At 47.9% G+C, this 26696-nt stretch overlaps 1 protein-coding gene across 6 annotated transcripts in view; it reads right to left on the reverse strand.

Annotated features, from left to right (window-relative positions):
• qkia (QKI, KH domain containing, RNA binding a) overlaps positions 1–26696 on the reverse strand; it is a 64462-nt gene that overhangs the window by 14834 nt on the left and 22932 nt on the right. For all 6 annotated transcript variants that reach the window (XM_068726266.1, XM_068726263.1, XM_068726265.1 and 3 more), the window contains exons 3-4: positions 17801–17917; positions 10412–10555 (exon numbers count right to left, since the gene is read on the reverse strand). In XM_068726266.1, the coding sequence (XP_068582367.1) occupies positions 10412–10555; positions 17801–17917 (261 nt within the window). The remainder of the gene's footprint in view (positions 1–10411; positions 10556–17800; positions 17918–26696) is intronic.

Genomic DNA, 26696 nt, shown 5'->3' on the forward strand with positions numbered 1-26696 from the left:
ATCAGTATCAACTGACACACACACACACACACACACACACACACACACACACACACACACACACACGGAAAAAAAGAGACGGGCTGAAAATCTGTTTTTCTACCAGCTCGGTAGACTCGGTGCTCTTTCTTGAACTGAAAGAGAGAAAAACAGTTTTTCGTTTCTAGTGGAGGAAAAGCAGAGCAGAAATTCTGAGTGATCTTGTTTATCCTCAGAGACCGGGCTGTTATTCCATGTAACATAACGGCATTAAGAGCGGATTAATCTTCGCATAAATAACCTAGAGAAGTACATACAGATTTAACAACGAGATTTAGATGCATCATTAAAGCTCGTTAGTCTGCACCGGATTTGAAAACACAGATGAGATGTCACCGGAGAAGAGCAGGAGGGATCAGCCCAATAAACAGCTGTCTGCTCCTCCGGTCCCGTTCTCTCTTCATGTGCTCCCTGCTGTCCATCACATTCCCTCTCCTTCCTCTGTCCTCCCTTACTCCCTAGTTGTACACTCAGGGTCTACCTTATTCATCCACCTCTGGTCTTTCTTCTCCTCGCCCGCCCTCCCCTCCGTTTAGACCTCATTCCACCGGGCTGCCAGACGGCGCATTGTTCCGTCGCTGCGATCCTTTAATGCCATCCAATCGAGCTGGGAATATCTTGAAGGGATTTGGCCAGGGATGATTTCGGAGCTTTAAATACCGCTCGGGGATTTGCATCATTCAGAGATCCTGACTCCTCAAACAGGGATCTAAGCACCTCCTGCCAGACGTGGATTCAAACCTGGAATGGATCTACGGACATATGCATGAACACTCTTTCCTTGGGTGTCCTCTGCACATCTGAATCCATACAAGCTGACAAAAACATCACCAATACCTCCTTCAATTACTCACATGCAAGAGAGATTATGGGACAAAGCTGTTAATTCACATGAAAATGAATCTTCTCTACACCAACTGGGTCAGCAAAAAGACAACTTACACTATGGTTCTTATGAGGACTGTGATCGCTGACCAGCCAGCTCCCTACACTGCATTGCTGGATGTTCTGTTTTCTTTGTATGATAGTGTCATCTGATAGTCAACAGAGCGCTTTGAACAGAAAGAGAGACGGTTGGTTTTAGTTTGTTGTGCCCCAGTGAACACAACCCAGCGTTCCACCATGGGAGAACCAGTCAGCGCAGTAGACAGCAAGTGAAGTGTTGTGAACACCACCGCTAACAAACAACAGACTGATGAACAAACCAAATGAGCCCAAGGAAGGCCAACCAAAACACAGAGCTTCTAAACTGGAGACACCACGGAGGAGGCAAAGAAAGCCATCGGTCCAGAGCTGGTTGGTGGGACCGAGAGCATGAGAGTTTGAAATGACTTCAGCGACGGCTGGCAGAGCAAGGCATCACAGACTGGAGGGGCAGCGTCTGACTGAGGCCTGTGGGCTCTCGAAACGCTGAGCTCTACACAATCCTATTTCCCTGCCTAAACACTGGGACACACAGTCGCTGGAGAGACAGAGATGAAAGCTCTGTGTGTGTGTGTGTGTGTGTGTGTGTGTGTGTGTGTGTTTGTTTGTCTGTGTTCCCACTTTGCAGATGAAGCTTGGCCCGAGCAGCGCCCCTGGGGAAGATCACAAACTACCGTGGGTGGACAATGTAGAAAGCGCCGTGTGAGAGACAAAGACGCAGAATAAAGACAATGTGCACGAGTCTCAATCGGCACAGGACCTTTGGAGATGCAGGGTCTTAACCGCAGCTCGCCTACACTCGACCCGCAAGCATACGCACACATGAAAAACACACACACGGAAACACACACACACACACAGAGTGGCAAGGAAGTGTGTGTGTAAGGGGATTAAGGAGACCTTCAAAGAGAGGCAGAGAGATTGGCCAGGGGCCTGCAGGGTCCCACTCCATGCCACTGGGGGACCGGGGCAGATTAAAACTGCCCGGGCTTCTCAGCATGCCTCCTCTCCCTACGCACTGCATAAGGACATGTGAAACCCCTGGAGCAGCCACAACCAGGTGGATTAGGAAGCGGGTTGCTTCACAATGATGTCAGGGACCTGGAGGTCGGGGACCAACGCGCCCGTGTGAACTGAAATTAAAAAGGACAGCACAAGTGGGCAAGGCAATTCTGTAAGTGGTGCAGAGGGCCTGTGTACACAGTTCAGATGTATCACGTTCAGATGTATCCCTCTATGAAACATTGGTTCCATATGTGCAGATATTCTGTGTGCCTCATGCAGATACCGACACATAAAGGCTGAAGCTTACAGAGACAACGGACGGTTTGTTTAAGAGCAATGCATACGCATGTTACCGTGCTTCTGATCGGTCACACCAGTGAGTTGGTGAAAGAGATAAAACAAGTGAGGACGGTGATGAAAGGTGCCATTCAGCACAAATGTTACTGCAGTGGGAATCTTTCCCCGCTTTAGACTGTTTTTCACCGTTTCTTGCGTCTCGCTCCGTGAGCAGACTCCTGATGAGTGAAGTCAAAGTCACGCTGCCTCTTCCCTCGTTCTTGTTCTCATTGCTGCATTGTTCCGTCACCACGTGACAGCACTATCTATGTGCATCTATGTGCATCTCGGCCGCATACAGGAGGCAGATGGGCAACGCCTCAGAGATCGGCTGCAGAAGTCTGCCCGGATTTCAGTTGTAGAGCCAGGAAATGAAACCGCAGGAGGACGAGAGCAGGGAAGGTGGCCAGGCGAAGGCAGGTTGTTCCCTACAGGGGTACCGCTTCTTTAGGGTTAGAACCACCTGTCTGCCCCCCAGGACAGCCATAGTGCTGGAGACGGGGAGATTTGGGCAGATGGAGATGTGGAGGGGAGGAACCCTCGGGCCAAGACGGGACCACGTCCCTCCTGTTGGGTTTGAGCTGAAAGGAGGGACTTGGCACAAAGAGGCTCACTGGTTCCTGCATGTAGAACAGCCATTACAAGCTCGCACTGGAGGAATGTGTGCAACTTGGGAGTCATTTAAATTAGGCGTTTGTGGCACATCCTCTCCACGCAATATATGGAACAAATATAGTTATAGTTCAATAATGCATCAGTGAGTCTGGTGTTGTGTGTGTGTGTGTGTGTGTGTGTGTGTGTGCAGACAGCTGCAGCCTGTTCTGTGGTTTGTAACCTGTGCTGTTAACAGGCTGCGGCGGCCTTCAGGCCACTGCAGATACAGTAATGGAAGAGTGGTGAATGGCTCGTCCCCTCAATCATCCAGAGAGGAAATAAGAGCAGCACACAGCAAGAGAAGGGCAAACACACACCAAACACAAATAAAATGAGGAAGGACACACACTTAAGGGGAGAAACAGAGCGGGGAGAGACGAGCCCAAAGAAAGCAAGAGAAACACACAGAAATAGAAGCAAGACACGGAAATAATTGCAACCCTTTAGCTGCTACTGTAGGTGAAAGAAAGGCGGTAGATAAATACATGAAGTGAAATACACAATACGGGTCTTTAATGTGAGCTGCAGAAGAGTCGGATGGGGTTTCTCTAGCTGGAGCCGTTAAATACTAAATATTCTCTTTAGTCCTCAGAGGTGAGGCCCAAGTAAGAAATAGCACCCAAATTCTTCTGCAAATAAGATTTTATGAGCAGTACTGGGAGGCCAGTCAGGGTCACGCTTGAGCCTGCTGTCAGGTGTTTTCAGCTAATGCCAACATTCAGGCCAGAGGAGAGAAGCAGGGCTGTCTGGCTGTCTGGAGCGTAGCTGAAGAGAGGCGGATGGACTCGACTTCTCTCGTTATTTGTGTTATCAATAATTTAAAGAAGGCTGTGAGCAGGGCATGTACAAATGTAGACATGCATGCTTGGGTATATATGGTTTCACCAGCCGGGGTCACTCGTGGTCACTCCTCACATTAACCAAAATGACACGCAGTAAAAGTCCTTATTGACACGAGTGTCGGGAAAGCCGCATCTGTTTCCTGTGGTGAAACGGTTCGAGTGGTCAATTCCAATTATCCACTTATCACCTCGAGATCATTAATTAGAGGCGATTTGTACGCCACACAGTTTCAGTGTTTGCTCTGCTCTGCTCTCCCGGCTACACGGCGCCAATAGGTGTCTGTGAAGTATCGGCCTCAGATGTGTTAGCGGGGCAGATGAGGACCAGAAGGCCGGATAAATGAGCACAAACACCGACGATTTCAAGATGGAGAGTGATGAAAGTGGAGGACAAGAGGACGGCTGGGAGTCACGGGTCACACTGCCTCCTGGACAGCTCCTACCTCTACTGCCTGGGAGTGAATGGAAGCCACACACACACACACACACACACACACACACACACACACACACACACACACACACACACACACACACACACACACACACACACACTTTAGACAAAGAAAGAAAACAGCAGAGCAGCATTGAAGGAGGAGCCGGTGATGCAGGCTTGCTGTCTCAAGTAGAGGTCACCAAGTCAAGGAAGCCAATTAAAAAGATGATTAACATTCATGCGGGAGATGCTGCGTCTACGTGCAGGTGGGATGATCTCACCACACACACACACACACACACACACACACACACACACACACACACACACACACACACACACACACACACACACACACACACACACACAGTCTGTTGTAACTGTGGTGTCCTGGGAGGTAGAGATCAGGAGGTTAATATGATCCAATCCTACTCCTTCATTAGCCTGATGAAGGTAATAACAGCCTACAGGGACGAGAACCTACCTATCTACTGCCTACCATGTGCAGTGCATAGGATAACAACAGTGTGTGTGTGTGTGTGTGTGTGTGTGTGTGTGTGTGTGTGTGTGTGTGTGTGTGTGTGTGTGTGTGTGTTACAGCTCAGTTACAGGCAATAAAACAATATGGTGGTGAGATTTCCCGGGACGATAGAAGCACACAAGCTAGTTTCTTCACACTGTGACTGTTTCTTTTCACCTGGTTTAGACCATTGCTTTTGGAAGCGCTAACGTAATGTGAACCAACCGATGAGGCTCAATGGAAGACATGAGCTTCTGCTCTTATGGATATGGCTGCATGTTATAGAGGGAGGGGGGTAAACAGGAGTACATAAGAGGAGAATGGTAGTGATAGGTAGGCCTAACAGAGAATAAACATCATTAATTGGGGAGGCACACTAGGAAGGATGCAGCCAGATGGTGTTTTGTACTCATTTGTCATCCACCGCTGACAGAGAGAGAGAGAGGACAGAGTGAGAGCTAAAAAGCAAAGAAAACCAAAAGAGGTGTTTATTGATCGCACAGTCGGCACAGCGCTGCCTAGAACAGACTTCCACGTTTAAATCTAGCTTTGCTTGTTCCGCACCATCGTCTCTCTGTGCGTGTGCCTTTCCTGTCTGAGTGGCTCTGGTAGTCGTGCCATTGCAGCACTCTGCCAAGCCGGATGCATACTGGCGAGTACAGACGCAACACCCCGCAGATCGCCAAACTTGGCGACCATTGAGGTCCATCTGTCTCGCTTTTACAAAAACACCATCTAGTGCATGTTCTCCCATGAAGGTGGTCCATAGCGGAGAGGAAGAGGAGAGACAAAAAAGAAAGAGAAATGAGGGGAGACAGAAGGCTCCGGGGAGCGAGAGACGGGATGAGAACAAAGAGGGGGCGGCAGACAGGTTTACCCAAAAAGAGAAACTTTGTGTTAGCCTTGAAGCACTGCAATGAGCCTGGTCAGCCGAACACGGAGGAGGATGGAGGGCTCTCACTCTGCTATCCACTGCCAAGGCATTTACAAAAATGAAACCACAAAGTGGAGCGATGAAACCATCTCAGAATTATCATAATGTGCACTAGAACTACAAAAGAAATACCAAAAATAGAACTTAAAAAAGGAGTAATAGAAGGAGTAGGGGGAACATGGGGAGGCGGAGCACAACAGGGAGCAGTCAGCTGGAGCCACATTGCAGGACCGGGATCCCGACGCGGCGCAAACGGAGCAGCGCTGGAGGCCCCCGGTCTGCTGCTCACTTTGTTCTCAGCAATGACGGATCCATTCAGAGACGTGGCTCTCTGTGTGCCGCTCTCCTTTCAAACCTAACCTTTCCTGCTCCTGGATGTGTGTGTGTGTGTGTGTGTGTGTGTGTGTGTGTGTGTGTGTGCGTGCGTGCGTGCTCCTCCATTGATGTACTGTAGATACCTTGCGGCGGTGCCGGCCGTCACTGAATCAGAAGCAGAGCAACGTAGACGGCGTTGTGTGGAGCTTTCCTTATCTCACATAACGTAAACATCATGGCGTGACTTCAGTCCTCGCTGTAACGTGATTATCTCTGCAGGAACCTCCTCTTTCACGTCGTACAGCAGCCCCATCAGATAAACTCATGTGTGAATGGGTTTACATTCAGATTTTAGGATTTAGCCGGCTTGGGATTTGTTTTACAACCTGCAGTGAGCAATGCAACAGAATTATACGCATCATTTTCTAGATCAGCAACATTTTAACTGAAAATAATGCAAAGGTCAAAGCCACTGTCTGCTGACAATTCAGTTAGATGCTAATCTAATGTTTCCCCAACAGAGCACAGATTTAGAAGCACCTTAAAGCCAAATGTAAACTCAAACATTAATATCTAATGGTAACCTAGGTAACCCAAGGTACCTTTGGGTTACCTCAGGACCAGGCCTGTGTCTGGCGTCAGGCGGCCTTGTCCAATTGTCTGCCTGTCATCTTCCCATAAGCCCATCATACAGTGCAGTGACCCGAGGGAACCAATGAGAGTTTATCATATCCATAACAATGTCCCCACACACACACACACACACACACACACACACACACACACACACACACACACACACACACACACACACACACACACACACACACACACACACACACACACACACACACACACACACACACACACACACACTTCCAGCAGTGAGAGGATTCTGATAGTTCTGATCACATTGCTGCTCATCACCTACACAACGACATCTCAAAGCATCTCTCAGCTGACATAACGATGGCCAATTAAACAGGTCAGTTTACATGAGATCACTCAAACAACCTGTGTTGAAACATTGAGGAATGTTTTACATGTTTCAACACATTCCAGTGAATGAAGTCACTACAGGACTTCTGTCTCGGTAGGTAGGTACCTTCTTCTACATGTTGTTTAAATGAGTCGGGTGGAGTTCTGCCTCTGGCCTTGATTGACAATTAATAACACTAAACGTCTCTACAGCCAAAGGCCGGCTTAAAGCAAAGTTGTATTGTTATGGGAAACAGTTCCTGTGTTCACCAACCAAGCTGTTTGACATTGGGAGTACAACTCAGAAGATCATTCATAACATATGGAGGGAACCCGGGTGGATTGGACTTCAGCGGGTTTTCTGTTTACAGAAGTTGGCAGCGAGCCGATTCATAATTGTGATGTTACATCATTGTATATAATCACGGCGTATACACAAATCAGGTTCTCTGTCTCACTCACAATTGCCCAGGGGCCGTTGTAGATCAAAGGACAACAGCCGACCACAGTCATCCTTGCTCTCTAGCCCTTCTAGGGGGCTAGGAAGGAAGGAAGGAAGGGGCTCGGAGTGCGGGCGAGTCAGGCTTTATGCACACAGCTCTGCAAGTATATGAGCGGAGGTTACCTAAAGTGCAGTGGGGCTCTGCTGCCGGCTCCGTTTGAGGGCCTTAACCACAGACTCAAGGGATGAGAAGAGCATTTCAGTGTGTGTGTGTGTGTGTGTGTGTGTGTGTGTGTGTGTGTGTGTGTGTGCAAGTATTCGTCTGGGCATGCGTGTCCATGCGTGTGTGTGCTATTCAGTGTGTGTAGACTAGGGCTGGATCAGTGGAGTAAATCCACACTTGAAAGAGTAGCTCAATCAAGCTACTACCCGTCTCTCTCTCTCTCTCTCCCTTTCTCTCTCTCTCTCTCTCTCCCTTTCTCTCTCTCTTTTCGATGCTCCCAGTTCACGGGGAGTTGAAGAGTTCACAGGACTAGGGAGCATAAGAGCGCTACAGAGGGCAACTCTTCTAACTGTCAATCAATGGTCGAGTGAGGAGCAACCATGAAATTGACAGGGCGTTTTCTCAATAGTCAATGTTTTCTCAACCTACAACACATACCATCGTTCTATTCTCCCTCTTTGTTTAACTGCTGCAGCCGAGTCCTCCTCAATGACGAGTAAAGCCGGTTACTTGAAAAGGGAATAAAAAGCATAACCTCACATTTTGTTTCCTGTGTGATTTGATAAAGGAGATTTTACACTGGCGAACGTGGAGAAGATGCCCTTCATTATAACGGTGCGTTCCCGGCGCGTCCATACTGTAATCCCATCTAGTTTAGCATGATAAAGGGCATCGCTGCCACTCATGTGTGCATGCACACAACATGAAGGAAACACAGCGCTCTGAGGGATGCATGATGCAGCAGCATCCAGCATTACTGGACACTCACTGACACTTCTAGTGCCAGAGCACTGAGGTAATGGGTTAAATGAGCAGCTGCTAATGTGAGCAGGGTGAAGGTCAGATCCACAATACAAACCTAAACCTGGTTTATCGTTCTGATCAATACTAGATAATGAGGCATCGGTGCAGGAAGCAAAACATGCTCGAAAGATATTTGAAAATGTACTTTGAGTGAAAGGTTTTAATGTCTGGAATGTATATAAATACATAACACATATAATATATATATATATATATATATATATATAAAAATAAAAACAGAGACACCTGTTGCTCTTAGCCTCAATAACTGCAGCAGTCACAGGTGAATCTGACTCAGTTGTCTATCTAACAGAAGGATCTTTTCATTACATTAAAATGAACAAAGAATGCTTGAAGGAAAACGTCCTTGCAATGGGTCATTAATTACCTCTATAAAGCTCGTGTTTGAATTAAGGGGAGAGTGAAACTTTTTACGAGAAAATCTTTTACGAGTGTCTCAAAAGAGCTTGAAGCTGCTTTGTTGCGTGTGAGAAATAAAAGAGGAGAGCTCCTCCTTAACCCAGTAAATGGTTCAGGTACTGTATCAACAGAGCGTCTCTGAAGCAGTCAGGCTGCAAAAGGAACAGAGATTTCAAGAAAAGTGAGGACGCTATTTCTGTGACACTCCGTTCTGATGAGTGTTCGCCAAGAGCCGTCATTGACTTAAGAGGACACCGAAAGGGGTTGTGTGTGTGTGTGTGTGTGTGTGTGTGTGTATGTGTGTGTACACGTGTGTTAACAGTGACTCATTCTGCATCACGCTGCTGCTTCCAGAGACAGCTTCATCCTCAAGTGTGTGTGTGTGTGCGTGCACATACTTGAGTGTGTGTGCATTTGTGTGTCAACATCCTGTGTGTGTGTGTGTGTGTGTGTGTGTGTGTGTGTGTGTGTGTGTGTGTGTGTGTGTGCGCGCAGGCTGTGGAGATCTGAAACAAAACAAAGTGCCCAAAGACGTGACGGGTAGGCCGAACAGAGACGAGTGATTCTCAACAACAGAAGATATGAATTGAAGTGCTTTCCACAGTGTCAGGCCGAGACAGACGGGGAGCAGTGATCGGACCAGACAGGAGATCCTGGCGTGATGGCACCTCTTGTGTCAGGTCTTACATCCAGAACCAGCGCCGTGCCGATGAGCGAAACTAAATGTTACAGTTCATTGCTCTAGATGTGACTACAACAGAGGAAGCCTGATACAGTATTCAACTCGTAGACAGTGATATAGATGTGCCGTCACTTCCTCCTCTGTGCTTTGTGTTAGTTTAGAATTAAAGGAGGGCATCTTCCTCGAGGTGTTTGCATCATAGTTCCATTAAGTTATATATGCTGATAAACTGTAATGCAGCTACATCTAGTGCAAAGACTGTCCTTTAGAATGTAAATCAAGTACATGTGTAAACACATGAATTGTGGGATAAAGGGCATGAAGGAGAGCAGCTCAACACTGCGTCTCGTGTTTAACCTTGCATGCTGGGACATTGGCTGGCCCTGTTTCCGCAGACCACCAAGCCCCGTGCGTTGCCACCTGATGGCGTATCTGGGCCTTCAGCTGCCCGTCCACCTGGTCACCACAGTTAAACAGGAAGAAAAACTAATCGTATGCCAGAAAGACCATCAGCAGCCATCAGCAGCGGTGCGGGAGGAAGTCGAGGCAGCGGGAGGAGATGGAGTGTGGCAGTCACAGGAGGCGTGGACAGCTAGCTACGTGTTTCCACTCCACCGGGGGTACGGCCAACCTGTTCTCCTCGTCTATATACGGACGCAAACAGGAAGCTGACAGTGGGATAGCGGGGGTGTGCCGTATGTAGCCAGAATATCTCGTTGTTTGGACTACGATCATGGAAAGGTCTCTCTCAGCAATAACACATCCGAGCTGAATACGACTGCACTTGTGCAGAGCATTAAATACCTTAAAGGCCATAAGCGGCTGCCATTGTGCACCATGTGTGTATATGTACTCACAGCAGGTACGAGGAGCTTCTTGACCTCCTCCACGGCTCTCCTCATCTTGATCTCGGCTCGGCCCTGTGTGTCTTCCACTGTGATCAGGACATGAAGGTCTTCGTTTAAGTGTTCCCAGTTTGGCTTCCCTCTGTTCTGCTCCTCCTGGACGAGAGAGAGAGTGAGAGAGAGAGAGAGAGAGAGAGAGAGATGGTGAGTGAATGTGACAGTGTGGGTGTGTTGGGAGCACCAGTGCCGTAACACAGCATATCAGAGGAAGCGGAGGCAAGAGGCAGGCGTACACAGAGGACGACGGGTTCCTGTGAAGAGAAGCGGAATGACAGGAGTGGTCCTTTAGTCAGCTATTTAAGCTTTAACTTTGAAAGGACACCCTTCCTTAATAGATCCCCGGCTTCACAGAGACAAAGACGACAGCGAGCCCTGCAGCAATTAATATCAGTGGAAAGATGGATGGGTGCACGGATCAGAGAGAGATAGATGGGGATGTTTTTAATGGTATGCATGTAATTATGATACGGTTCAGACCGCCGCAGGACTGTGTGTGTGTGTGAAGGTGCACAAGCCTCCGTCTCTGACTCGTGTTTGCGTGGACAATACTGTCCGGGTAACAAAAGCTCCCTGGGGGAGTCCGTCTCCCACCTGAAAAGGCTGAGCCAAAGCACTCCGTGGGGGCCAGATTGTAGTGCTAGCAGAACCTGAGAGGCACAATGGGCTGTGTTCACAAATGCTTTCAGTCCGTGTTAAGACGTGAAGTGAGAAGGCTGAGGTTGGGAAATGGTGCTCGACGCTGTACGTCTTTCAGGAGCGTCAATGTAAAAAGCTGACACTTTTGTGGAACGGTAAAATGGGATACGTAGAGGAATATGGAGCAGCATCACGTTTGTATTTTTCTTTTTAAACACGCGCCGCCAGTTAGCATAGAGACGTTCCTCCCTCTTCAGGTTGACAGTAAATGCAGCGAGCAGACGCAGAGCGCTCTAAAGAGCCTTTGAGGTGGTATCGCATGTCACTGAACGACCACGAGAGTCAGTGGTTAGAAAGACGACGACTTCCCCCCCGAGGTGAGCAGCTGAGGTCCAGGTCACCGGAAACACACGGATGTGTGACACCACATTAAAACACAGCAGCATGTTACCATGCTAACATCTGACAGATGTGATGAAGAGAAAATGAAGCTAAAAATCAGAATTGTGATTTTCTTTTTTCAAAAGGAGGTCAGAGTCTGGAGCTGTTTGTTCAGGTTGTGTTGTTTACCTCCAGCCATACAAACCTCCACAACTAAAGACCAACTAAAGGTCTCTACTCAACTAAAGACCTCTGTGAGAAGTGAGACAGTGCTGGAGTGTCTAATCAACGATGCATCGTGGTGCTCTGCAGGGGGTCCACCTGACATGATTTCAACACACACACACACACACACACACACACACACACACACACACACACACACACACACACACACACACACACACACACAGCTTAAACTGAGTGCCACCCTCCTGCTTTCACTCCACAGAGACCTGTTGCCATGGCACTGCTCTTTATACACACACACACACACACACACACACACACACACCAAGAAAGTTCAATATTCCACTCTCGTTTTCCTCTTTTCCACACGGGGGGGAGAGCCTAGTTTCAGCAGTCGGCCAGTATTTCACCATGGCTGTTTGCTTAGGGCCTATTAGGGGACAAAAAGGTGACTCAGCATTCTGTAGACGGACTGAGACGGACAGACTACAAAGAGTCTCACACCGTAGGTACATGAACGCACCAGATCCACTGTGTGGACCCACGACCAGATCACATGACTGTGAGTGTGCATGTAAAGTGTGCACGCCAACGCGCTGGCAGATTGTGATTTAGTTACACACACACACACACACACACACACACACACACACACACAAGTATGACTGCCTGTGAACAAGGTCACTGTGCCCTCTGAGAGAAAGTGACAGCATGACAAACGGGGGGGGGGGGGGGGGGGGGGGCACTAAAGGGGACGCTGGGAAGGCCTTTGAAGAGAATGTCCATACTGGCCCACATCAAATGCCACGGCTATCACCACATACTGGAGGGTGATCGGTTTTGGTAAAAATATGTGGCATGAATAAATATCCAGAGAGAACATCTAAGAATAGGATCACAGTCACTTATGCTGCTGACTTCCATCGCTTGGACAGCACCTGTTTGCCTTCTCACACACACACACACACACACACACACACACACACACACACACACACACACACACACACACACACACACACACACACACACACACACACACACACACACACACACACACACACCTCATGACACCACATGCATAGAAAGGTGACAGATACAGAAGTCTGTGTTTTCAGACACTTGCCGTCTTTCATAGGTGGTACTGACAACAGTGGCAGTTGATTCTGCCGTTACTCTACTGATCCTGTCGGTTCCATCATTCCTGGCAGTATTGCTCTTATCACAGATGTTTCAGCTCTCCTGCTCCTTTGATCCTAAAGGACATTCCCAGTCGGGGTCAATGTAACTGAGGCTAAATGGCAGCACAGCAAACAGGTGCAGCAGGGAGCTGCAGGGGCACCGGAGGACAAGAGAGGGCGGCTGTAGAGGAACCGCAGTGACAAAGGAATATGAAATAGTATATATTAAATGACAACTTGCTATAACTCTTTCTTCCTGACATTTCAAGTATTCACTAGTAAGATGAAGGACTTTGGTCTACTCCAGGGACTGTGTTGGGTTAGATCTCTTTTTATAAAGATATCACAAAGTGGAAAGTCTAAATCTAAAAGAACAGAGGGGACAGGTGGAGGTCCTGATCCGGATCAGGTCACCTAAATGTTCGGCCCTTGGCCCGTGTGATAAAGGGCCAATAAACCGGGTGGTACTAGCCGTCTACGTGTCCTTAACTGCATCTAAAGGAACACCTGGGACTTCCTTCTTTTCCTTTCACATTAATAGAATAGCTTTCTATAAACTCTTAATAAAGAAGAAATTAGCTTTCAGTTGCACCGGGTCAAGTGATCAGAACCCAGGAGATAAGAAAGAAAAAAACAAAGTCAGCTTAAACTTTAAACAACACCAGTGGGCGGGCTGCAGCGCCAACGGGCCAATCAAGTTCAACGAATCGATCGGCAATGTCACATTGTAGTCTGGTGGGGGTTGAAGATCCGAACCCGAGGCCTACTCCGTTCTGCCGGTGACCGTGCTGATGCCACAGTATCTGATGTGTGCCAGGACGATCAGCAAAACAACAAAGAGGACTTCTGTTGGATCGAAAGCCTTCCTCAGACTGCAGGTCTGACCGTTAGTTTGGCTTCATGTAACACAGTGGCCAGCTGTCGTCTCACTGTGTGGAAGCTAGACTACAATTAGGGAATTGTTTTTGCAAAACGGAGGGAAATCCCTCCACTACGAGCGCATTGGTCGATACAGCATACCTGTAATTTAATTGCTGTTGTTTGTATTAAGCGTGAATACCGGGGGGACTCAAGCTGCCACATTATATAAAAGTGTGATTGGAATAAGGCTCCGGGAGGAGTCCTTTCTCTTTCCAACTGTTTAGACAATAATCATCAAAAAGGACGTAACATGCAAGCTCCGTCCCTCTGGGCCGCAACTAAAGACGCTACGAGATTTAACAACAAAGAACACGGCCCAAACAAAGACGGTGTCATAAACACCGTAAAGAAGTACAACAGTGTCTCAACTAGTGTCAAAAACAGGTGTCCAAAAGTGTCCCTCCAGAGACATCACAGGGGTGTCGCTGCACATGGACTCACTCTCACAGGCCTCTTATCGTCAGTACCAGAGTAGAGCACAGTCTGAGACAGCTCGTTATCCTGCAGACGTCCCTCCCGTGTCCCGTCTCTTCAGTCCCGTCCACACAGTGACTTCATCATCTTCATCATCTTCATAATGGCATTATGACTTAGAGAAATGTTTATGTCGGCTGGGGTCTCTCTCCATATTCTAAACCAAATATGCACATATTAGTGAACTTTAGATTACAGACTAAAGACCAAAGTTCCTATGATTGAACTAGACTGACTAAGGCTCATGATCATGGTGGTGACATTCAATTAAAATGGTTACCTGCTCAAATTAAACAAGCAGCGACAGTAATACTAGATACCATGTTTCTTATCATATAAACAGAAGAGTAAAAAGCATTAGATTTTTTAAGTACCGAATTTTTCTCTTCACTTGCTTCTTGCCTCCTTATTGTCTACTCCATGTGCTTTTTTTCCCTCTCTCGCCATTGTTCTTTATTTGACTCTCCCCCTCTCCCTCCGTCTCCCTCTGTCTCTCCCCCTCCTCTGTCTCCCCCTCTCCCTCCTTCTCCCCCTCTCCCTCCGTCTCCCTCTGTCTCTCCCCCTCCTCTGTCTCCCCCTCTCCCTCCGTCTCCCTCTGTCTCTCCCCCTCCTCTGTCTCCCTCTCTCCTCTGTCTCTCCCACCGCATAGCTCCAGTGAGCCGACTCCCCGCCAGGCAGTGCGGCCCAGGAGGGAGCAACCAGCTGAATTATTGAGAGCATAAAAACGCTGCCGCTAATGGATCCTGAATAAACACAGTGGCTAAGCTGCTCCCGCGGCTTCCTCTGCTGCCACAGGGCATCAGGCTGGAAACACGGAGGTGGAGGCTGCAGCGATCGGAGGTGGAGGCTGCAGCGATCGGAGGTGGAGGCTGCAGCGATCGGAGGTGGAGGCTGCAGCGATCGGAGGCTACGTCGGAGGCTTTCGGGGTACGGGGAGCGAACCTGATAGAGATTCTTCAGATTTATTGACATCGGAGACAACAAAGGATGCAGAAGCTAGCCGACAATCGGACGTTTGTTTTTGTTCAGCTTAACCCGTCGTTGCTGTAAATGTCTAAACCAGACACCACAGTAGTCTAAGGTAAGGACAGAAAGGTAGTGAGGAAGGAAAATGCTATTTTAATGGAGGACCGTTAAGAATATAAAGCCTTGAGTAGAAAGCTGACAATCATTTATTATATGGATGTACTAAAAGCCAGTCTGCCACCTTAAAAAAGAAATCCCATTTACTTCTTACCTTCAAAAAACAAGCAGCCAGGACTATTCATGAAACTATTAAATATTGAGTTATTCCCTGACCTCATCTCATAATCGAAACGGATTAAATACACGACCCTGCTCGGCGGTATTGCTGCATTAATGTTTAACTGCACTGGTGTCTTCATTAGCGTAGTAATTGCACAGGGCCTTTGACATGTGCTGCCCAAACAAACTGGCACACGTCAAGATTCAAAATGGTTGAAAATGATTACGGTATTCATAGATTCATGAAATGAGCCAAGACGAACTCCTGATGCGTGTGAGAGAATGTGCACATGCTCAAGCATTCGACTATTTCTGGATCTAATTCAAAAGAAAGAACCACATCAGGAGCGTCTTCATTGTTTACTGTGATAGCGAACACACTCCGAGGGAAATGATAAAAGATCAAAAACTAAAAGAAGAAGAAAACGCTGGCCCTGCAGCAAACTGGAGCTTCCAAGATTATGACTCAGCTAAAAATCTGTGTATATCTGTGTATGACTCCTGTTTCTGTGAGTATGCACTGCAAACTGTGTGTGTAGGTGTAGAGACAGTGATTCCCATATCAAGAAGGATGAAATACACTTCTCCTGACTTATACTTATACAGCGTAGCACCACCGTAGCGTAGCACCACCGTACTGTAACGTAGCACCACTGTAGCGTAGCACCACTGTACTGTAGCATCATTGTAGCGCAGCACCATTGCAATGTAGCACCACTGTAGCGTAGCACCACTGTACTGTAGCACCAGTGTAGTGTAGCACCACTGTACTGTAGTACCATTGTAGCACCACTGTACTGTAGCACCACTGTACTGTAGCACCACTGTAGCGTAGCACCACTGTAGCGTAGCACCACTGTAGCGCAGCACCACTGTAATGTAGCACCACTGTAGCGTAGCACCACTGTAGCGTAGTACCACTGTAGCGTAGTACCACTGTAGCATAGCACCACTGTAGCGTAGCACCACTGTACTGTAGCACCAGTGTAGCGTAGCACCACTGTACTGTAGCACCAGTGTAGCGTAGCACCACTGTACTGTAGCACCACTGTACTGTAGCACCACTGTACTGTAGCACCACAGTACTGTAGCACCACAGTACTGTAGCACCACTGTAATGTAGCACCACTGTAATGTAGCACCACTGTAACGTAGCACCACTGTAACGTAGCACCACTGTACTGTAGCACCACTGTAATGTAGCACCACTGTAACGTAGCACCACTGTAACGTAGCACCACTGTAACGTAGCACCACTGTACTGTAGCACCACTGTAACGTAGCACCACTGTACTGTAGCACCACTGTACTGTAGCACCACTGTAACGTAGCACCACTGTACTGTAGCACCACTGTAATGTAGCACCACTGTAATGTAGCACCACTGTAACGTAGCACCACTGTAATGTAGCACCACTGTAATGTAGCACCACTGCCTGACAAATCAGAGCAACTAGAGGGATTTAGAAACAGAGATGCAACTTCAAAAAGGTGTCATTCTACGAAGAAGAAAAACAAAACAAACAAAAGCAGACATTAGAACGCCACTGGAACCCATGGGCAATGCAGACTCAGACGCTTGAAATAGATTTTTTCGTAACCGTCAATTTGTCCTCACAGTAACTTCAAAGTGCATCAGCAGATCTGATCGAGCACACGTTGGAATCCGGCGAGGATCTGGGTGTAAGTTGGTGTTTGCTGTAGACTCAACTTTGTAGGCTTAAAATACTACAGCGAGTACTACTGCAGGGTTGACCCGACAGTGGGGCAATACGGGACAACGAGTGACTTTCATCAGCGTTGTTTTGCAACACAGTCAGTCTCGCTTTTTTAAATGCTGTTTAAAGGCCAAAATACATTGCAATGATTGTGCAAATACAGATAAAATAACCTAAGTTCACCCCTTGGGTCTAAGCGCACACACACACACACACACACACACCTTTTGAGTCTCCAGCCTCAGCTCAGCAGGTCCAGAAATAGAGGCTGCTGCTGGCCTTAGCGTTCTGACTTACTACTGCCTTCTGTACTTTGCACTGCAGAGCGTTTTGCAAACAGCCGTATCAGATGTCAGAGTACATGAACTGAGCATGTGTCCGTCTCAAGTCTCCGCAGTGCAAGTGGGACAGCAGTCCCGGTAAGTTCTACATTATTGTATCTCAACACAGAGGATGGAGCTTTAGTCTGCTTTTCATTGGTGGAATAAATGCAGGACTTTTACTTGTGTGAGTGGAATCTACAGAGTGAGATTAATGTAGAGGGATAAAAGGCGTTAAACACACTGGGCGCTCTGCCACACTGATGAGGAGCTTACCTTCTTCTTGTCTCTCATGGAGCTCTTGCCTCGCACCATGATTTTGCATCCCGTCTCCGCCTCCAGCTGCTTGGCTGTGAGTCCACGAGGGCCCAGGATTCTCCCCACGAAGTTATACTGCAGATACAGAGAGAGAGAAACACCGGTGAACATGGAGCAGGATGTCAGCATATGAGATCGGACCAATTAAAACAACCCATCAGTAGCAACGGCTGAATGCAAACGGTCAAGTCCATTCTGATGTGCTCAGCACGGGACAGTGCTGCCCGCGCACGCACACGCACACACACACGCACACACACACGCACACGCACACGCACACACACACACACACCGTCCAGCTTCTGATTCTGTTACGGACTACCTAATAGATTCATTAGAGTGCTTTTGTTGTTTATCTGCCGGACTTGATTTCCAACCACAGGCTGTACTGGAGTCGGCTTGTGCCACTAAATGTGAAAATACTCTTGAACAAAAAAATAGAAAATGTAACTATTGGGAATTACTTTGGGTGGGAAAGGGTGATGAGGTGAGTCCTGAGGTGAGGTGGTGAGCTCGACACAGTGTTCTTATCAAGGCTCCTTTCACTGGTGAGAGCTTTGGAGCTTTGCACCAAAAAGAAGCGTATTTACCGTCGTAATCCTCTCCACTTGAAACGGGCTTCCAACAGGATAAAGGGAAAATGTGTTGAAATAATCCAACACAATATTCAGCCAAAATAAAAACAGAAGGAAAGGAGGAGGGGGGGGGGGGGGGGGCACAGTGACACATAAGGGAGTAAACACCCCCCCCACCAAACACTTGGCGTGCACAGCGTCTGGTGGAGAGCTCGTTGGGTTAAGATCGTCCGACTCCGTTAAAACGGGATATTTATACTGAAGCATATTTTCTGAATGCTCAGTGAAACAGCTTTCCTCAACAACAAGAGGCACAACTGTTCGTCTCTTGAAGTGTTAAAGTGAACCGAGACACAGCTGCTTTCCATTCTTAAAACACAGTCACATCTGCTTATGCACACCACCGCATCGACGCCTCGACACAAATCCAAAAGGCCATCAGAGAAGTCACATTTGATTACAGAGGGGCTGCAAATTCAACTTGATGTCGGTGTATTTCCCCTAAACTACATAAACACTCGTGAAGACGGTCCACAAACTCCGGGCTGTTGTTTTCCCGTCACTGGGCTTGCCTGCAATCGTAGCCCGTCTCGTGCAGGAAAGACACACCCTGTGGCTGGAGACTCCCCGTAGCATGTGGCTACACAGGCGTACGTGTGTGTGTGTCTGTGTGTGTGTCTCTGTCACAAGGCAACTGTCTGGTTGGTTAACTCGAATCATGGAAACTGGTACGGGGGCTATTTGTGAGTTTTTCTTATTAACCTCTTGGCATTTATTTTAATAAAACATTCTTAGTAAGAATTTTACTAACTTGCTGATATTTTGTCTTGTTTTTAACCAGTTTCATGAATGTATTACCTGGTCTGGTTCACGGACTAACACCATTAAAACACACACACACACACACACACACACACACACACACACACACACACACACACACACACACACACACACACCAGCAACTGTTGTACCATATTTGAAAAATGGTCATTTGGTACATTTCTTTATATTATATTATATATATATATATATATATATATATATATATATATATATATATATATATATGCTTCTGTGCAGGTATGAGAGATCTACTCAGATCTACTCACTATAAATACCTTAAATACTTACACAAATGCAGATTTAGTCAAATAGACAAGAGTAAGAGAAGACGTAGATCGGATTAAAATATGAGGCGCTCGCTTGTTGCCAAAATGACACAAAGAGCCTTTAACATGTTTTATTCTCTGCCCTTCTCTCGCTTTGTCCCCCCCCCCCCCTTCTGACGGTGGAATGCGTCTCTCTGTGGACATGAATATGCTGATGACGATTGCTCCTGACAGAGCAGGGGGCCTGATGGAGGAAAGCTGAGAGAAATAAAGAGAGAAAAGGTTAGCGAGACGATGCCACAAATGTCTTGTTTTTCCAGTGCTGGGGGAGCCGTTATGAGCCAACACTGTCACGAGTCTCTGGATGTAGAGCTGAACTTCATCTGAGGGGTCGCTCGGGGACACAGGATTAGGAAGGCGTGCCTGTGGCCACATGGATGTGTATTAATGACTGAGGCATGTGCACGACCTCGCCAAACATGTGAAAGGGCCAAGCAGTGACCACAACTTCTCCTCACCAACAAGCTGAACTCAAACAAACACACATCAAATCAAGTGACTGTATGCTTCAAGCACCTCACCACAATCTGGCACTGTAACGAGAAACAAGCTCGTCTTAAGAAGACCCGGCAATTCAGAGTGAAGCTCTGAATGAAAGTGATGCCAACATGATCTTAGTGATGGAATAAAGCTCAGCGTTTGAGATCTACTTCCTGCTCCGCACTGAGGGTTTGACATTATTCTCAAGGATGTTGATATGCCCTCAGAAAAGGTGACCTCCATTTAAAGCCACTGGAATGTGGAGACAATGGAGGGCGAGTTATCAGGAGGGTGCAGGAGCTCCACTCGGTACAGCTAGAGGAGCAGAATGGATACTGTGCCCTCTCTGCCAAATACACCACCCGCTCCTCACCTCCTCTAGCTGAACCATCCTGCCCCTACGCACTTACTCAAAGACCTCCACATCAGCTCCACTGGCTCCCAGGAGTGAGGGCTTTAAAGCACCACGTCTTCTTCTGGTTATGGTCACAATCGATGGTTAAGTTTCCCGGTGTTTAGACAGAGAGAAATACGTATGTCAGCTCTGTTGAATCAGGCGGTCAGCGCTCATCTGGTGAACAGAACACTAACACTGAGTGTTCCACTGAGCAGGACACGTTCAGCAGCTCCTGTTCTCTCGTTTACTGTTCTCATGTAAAGAATTAGGAGTTTAGAGACACTGGGATCTTTGGTGGACCAACTCTTTTCCTCTGTGTCAGTTTCCCCCAAACAAATTCACAAATACAGAGAATCACAGTATATACAAACAAAGTGTGTGTGCAAACACAGATGCACACACACTTTGCACGTACACACAAAGCCCCCTCCAGGACGAGGGCTTACACTGACATTAAAGGGCCTTTGTTTAGCACCAGTTATCGCTACTCCACAGGCGGCTTCTGTTGTGAGCATATCTACGTCTCTGCCACTGTGTGTGTGTGTGTGTGTGTGTGTGTGTGTGTGTGTGTGAAAGCACAATGTATGGAGTGAACTCTTGCAGACACCCTCAACACCTAGAGCTGATTGTGGCATGGGTTGGTGTGCGTGCGCCTTGTGGTTTGTTTTTGCGTGAACAACTGAGAAACAACAACAGTTTCTCCAACAATGCTCAGGAAAGCAGAACAATTGTGCCTTTGACGGCGTTTGTTTGTGGCGGCGGTGGAGACAGGAAATGAGATCACGCCGAGGGCTCCGACTGCGTGCGCGCAGAGCTTATCGAAGAGCGGGCCGGGCCGGGAGAAGAATACCAATCACTTATTAGCCGGCCTCGCTGGGCTTATGGAAATGAGGAGCGGTTCATTCAGTGCGATGTATCAGAGCAAGCTGGAGTCTGTGTCTGTACCAGGCACGGCCATCTTTCTCCCCTTCCTCCCACTCACTTGATTCTAACCCTCCCGTGATGTTACCAGCATCATTGTGAAACAGCTCATACCAAAGTGACGGCTCACCGGTTATCACAGCAAAACTCCCCTTTTCCTCATTCCTCAGACACTTTCCGTGTCATTTCACTTGGAGCGTCAGTCTTCGGAGGGTTCAAAGAGGGCACCGAGTTGAAAGCTGCTGCTTTCACACCTCCTCTTTGCTGCGTCTGGAAACTGAGCAGGCTTCCTTTTTCCTTCTCGTCTTAGAACACAGGATATTGCCTTTCCTCTTCCGTGTACGGCCGTCCTCCTGTGTGCACTCCCAGAGCACAGATCGATGCTCCTCTCCGTCTACACGCGACCTCGTTAGCCACCGGCCGGCTGCCCGCCTTTCATCACTCATTCATCTTTGGGTGGAAATGTTCCATCGTTCAAATAATCCATCTTACTTACCTTAGCTTTGTGGCCTGATCCCCACAATACGACCCTGCATACAGACAGACAGAGCAGCTCTGCATACCTTCTCCACACAGTGAGCGGGCTGGAGGAGAGGGAGCAGTCCTCGTGCTCTACCTACAGGAGGGACGGAGGAGGTGAGGCCGGGCCGATGAAGCAGTCAAAATTAGACTTAGATTCCAACGGTGACATTTCCGCCTCAAAGCCCTGTAGACTTCAAAGCGCTCTATTCAGCACATCCAGCATTTAGCGCCTAATCCATGGCTCCTTTGATAATTCTGTTTGGGTTTATTTTGGGGTTGGAGGCAGGCTGAAAATACAGAGCAGGGAAGACGGAGAAGATGGAAAGCGTAAAGATTGATGTCAGCTGGAAGTTTGGAAGCCATGAGCGGAGGAAGCACGGAGCAAAGTTTGTAAACTTCTGGATAAGCCAGCTGCAGAGAGCAGAAAGATGACGAGGGAGACGCTTAATACAACCTCTCTCTCTCTCTGTGTTCGGTAATCACAAGTCAAGAGGAGACTGCCCTTTGAGAGAGCGTGCCATCTGCAACAATCTCACCCAGAGGAGGGAGGAAAACACATCTACTGTAGGTGTTCCACGGCTGACTAATATTCAATCTGTCTAATGGAGAATCGCATTAGTTCAAGTGAAGCACTGAAGTCACACTTGCTTCAACCGATCGGTCATAAGCTACTTTCAAAGCTCAACAATCCTGCATCAGTGGGATCTCGTCTGTGCACACAGATGTGTACCAACACAACGTCCCTTTGCAGCCTTTGATTTCTGAGTGCTAAACCTGCTTCCTTTGTCCTGCTTCCTTTGTCCTTCATCCTCCCTCTAACGACTGCAGAGACCAAGCGGCCAAATGAGCAGCTTACTTAAAGTTCTGTAATATGCGAGCGATCACCGTCATTAGAGCGGTTACACACATCTAACGGTTTACCCTGTCGCCCTTCATCACGCTAACCGACTACAACAAATAGAGTCATCTCTGTTTAAATTATCACTGTGATTGCCCTCATCAAATATCTAACTAGAAGACCATCCGTTCATCAAATTATCATCATCACGCACGGCTGGGTAGCAAGAGATATAAAAGAACCCTCCACTCTGCGCTCCATCGGCGAGGCGAGGCGAGGTGTGGGGCGCTACGTTTCCAGGACTCTGGTAATGACTTAAGGGGGTCAGCAGGATATCAGGAGCTGGCATGATAAGTGATGACACCCTCATGGGAACGAGCTTAATGACTTTCCCCGTGCAGGGAACCGGCCGGTTTGGTCCGGGCAATTTTGCTGCAGTGAAACAGAAAGGTCCAGGACATCCTGCCAGCTGAGACCATCAGAGACTCGGCTTCTTCTTCTGTTTTTCTCAAATCTCTGTGCATCGCTGTCGAAGTGAAGAATCACCGGGCATGAAGCTCTGCACCGTCACTGCACCGTCACTGCAGCCTGTGCTTAGACAGACCCAAGATGGGTTTAAAGAAAACACCAACAAGCCAGGACGGTTTTTAATCCTAGTTTATAACATCAGGTCGAGTTTACCTGTTCATGTAATCTCATCGGACAAACTAACACCAGAGCTCTATAGCAAGAGAGTGATCACTCTCTTCTGTGAGACGCTACATCTAAATGAGGGGTCCCATTCCATAGAGTCAGCACAGCAGAGACCTGTCTGTGGGTGCATGCGTGTCATTTTCCCTCCTAAGCATTCTTACTACCCAGTGACCTGCACACAACACACAACCCACAACCCACAACACACAACACACAACACACCCGAGTATTTAACAGTCGGCAAATACAAACACACGAGGGATAAAACAGAGACGCACCTAAAAGATGGATGAAGGTCAACAGAAATGACATGCAGAGGTGTCAGTCAGCTGCCTGTCAGAGTGTGTGTGTGTGTGTGTGTGTGTGTGTGTGTGTGTGTGTGTGTGTGTGTGTGTGTGTGTTTGTGTGTGTGTGTGTGAGAGCTTGGGAAAGACGTAAAGCCACAGATAGCATTTAATTGAAGGTTGAAGTTATCAGATAGTCTGCGACTCAGCTGTCAGTCAAGATGCAGTCGGCACGGTGACGCTTCACAGCGCTCTGCACCGCTGACGACATCAGGAAACGGCTGACTTTGAAGAACGGACACACACACACACACACACACACACACACACACACACACACACACACACACACACACACACACACACACACACACACACACACACACACACTTACAGACAATTGTGGGGCACTCAGGCAAGTACACACAGGCCAGATGAGGAACACACTTAAGAGGAATCAGAGTAGAGCTGGCTAGATATTTAAGTGACTCTGCATCCAGGCACCAGGACAAAAAATCAAATTATCTCCTGGTGAAACCAGAGCAGAGGACGCGTAGGAGAGACGGAGAGAAAGCCCAATCGAGCGAGCGTGACCTCGGCGTGAGGACACAGCGGGGAAAGGTAAGTGGGAGTTGCGTTTTTTAAATGAAAGTGGAAGCTGAGAGGAAAGCGAGTGGATGGCGGGGGTCCCAAAATAACGAGGGCAGAGTGGAAAGAAGGAAAAGAAACGGTCCGTGGTAGGTGAGATGCTTGAACCATCATTCCCTGCTTTCTTGGAAGAACCTAGAATTGCGTCACCAAGACACACAAACATACAAGTGTGCGCGCGCGCGCACACACACACACACACACACACACACACACACACACACACACACACACACACACACACACACACACACACACACACACACACACACACACACACACACACACACAGGAGTATCTGGGAAATCTGGCGGAAATGGGAGAGGGGGGACATATTCCCCGGTCTAATAATCATCATTACGGTGGTTTCCTATCCCTTCAGCAGTGGGCAGATGGGGACAGGAAGTTACATTTTTCTCCTCTTCCTCGTCCCACTGATCCTACATCAGCTCCTCTCTCACCTCACCACAGGAGCATTGGAGTCGTTCTCCTCTTTTAAACTAACTGGATAGAGCTCAGCTCTCTGTCTGTTGAACACACAGTAAAACTTCATCTGCCATCGTCTGCTGCTCAAATCATGAAATACAAAATTTAATTTCGTCTCTGTCCTCCCCAATTGCTCTAAATTCCAAAGAGCAGTGAGAGCAGCAGTGGAAACAGAGAGAGGTAAAATGTACGCCTGCACTCCTTATCACACGTTACACTGATAGACTTGGAATAAGGTTAATATAGTTCTAAAATGAACATTATGTGCATTTAATTGTGTATGTAATAACAGTTTCACAGGTTTTTTCACATTAATCTTGTTAAAATTAAATTAAAATGTAGACCTGCTGCTGATTTCCCCAGGTTCCAATCATCACATCCATACACAAAGCAATCCGTTTTCCTCTTTTTCCAGCAGACGTAACGACCTAACCCTAGTATGCGTGTGTGAATAGAGTGAAATATGTGCCATTTTACATCACCATGAGCGTGTATTGTAGTGTGTGTGCGTGTGTGTGTGTGTGTGTGTGTGTGTGTGTGTGTGTGTGTGTGTGTGTGTGTGTACACGAGCGTCTCGGGTCGTCGGTGAGTCATCTCGGCCACCAGGGCGATGCCTAATAAGTAGCTCTCCCAGCAGCTCGTAAACACACACCGAGCAGCTCTGCACACAGCAGCGTCGCACATTCAGCAGAGGGAACACAGGGGTCACCCGAGGATGCCACGCTTTTAATAGTGTGTGTGTGTGTGTGTGTGTGTGTGTGTGTGTGTGTGTGTGTGTGTGTGTGTGTGTGTGTGTGTGTGTGTGAGAGTCATTCCACTGCGCCACACAGATCTCCTTTAAAATGTATGCGGCCATTTACAGGCTTAACGCACAACCCAACACAAGCAGATGTAACGTGTGTGTTTGTAGAAGCGGTATAGTAGCACCGGTAAACTAAGCTCTGCTATGAAATACAATAACAACGTTTTGTAGGAAATCATTGCAATTAGCACAGAAAAGCAGCACCAAGTGCAAATATACGACAGTAATTAGAGGACAGCCCGAGGAGCTGAAGTCGCAGCCCTGGAGATGAGAGGTGACAGACGGTGATGTGGTCGGTTGGTTTAGCTTAAGTTCAGAGGCCGGGTCTGGTCTGAGGGAACAGCTGGAGCTAAGCTGATCCCGAGCCAGTCCCCGGTGCCCTTTATCAAGTCTGTCAGGGGGGAAATGCAATCCACGGCTGGCTGAGCCTCGCCCTGCTCTACGGTGTCTCTTATCCTTCGTCACCTCCCTCCATTCACTTCCTCGCCGAAAGCTGCCGGGATTACGAAGAGAAGCGTCGCTCCTCGAGACGCGAGCGTTCACCAAAGAGAACCATGAGGACAGAGAGGTGGCTGACTGGTCAAAACCCTGGAAACACACTACATGGCTCCACTATAGCAGAGAAAACACATCAATCATTCCTCAGACAAAGCTTTGATGACTCGCCATCCTCCTCGACTCTACAACCAGCATCGCTCCATCCTGGGCTTCTCTTTCCCAGCTCTGTGTGTGTGTGTGTGTGTGTGTGTGTGTGTGTCTTTCATTCTATATGCCACAGCTCTAACCAACGTGAGTGGTGAGCCTAAAAGATTCCCATCTCCTTCCATCTGAATATTTATGAAATTGCACTTTACTTTTCATGACACCCCTCCTCTCGATCGCCTCCTTATCTCCCTCTCAGCACTAATCTAAAAGTGAGTCGGCCCATAAACACGCCAGCGTGACACCCGGACCTATTTAGTCTGCCACCTGATACAGCTTTGACGGGAGTCCATTAACAACGTAGTTGTTATAAGCAACTGTTTCACCAACCAAC

Source organism: Cebidichthys violaceus, unplaced genomic scaffold (genome assembly GCF_023349555.1).
Source record: "Cebidichthys violaceus isolate CVI_PGR_0920_01 unplaced genomic scaffold, fCebVio1.0.p SCAF_39, whole genome shotgun sequence".
Classification (NCBI taxonomy): Eukaryota; Metazoa; Chordata; class Actinopteri; order Perciformes; family Stichaeidae; genus Cebidichthys; species Cebidichthys violaceus.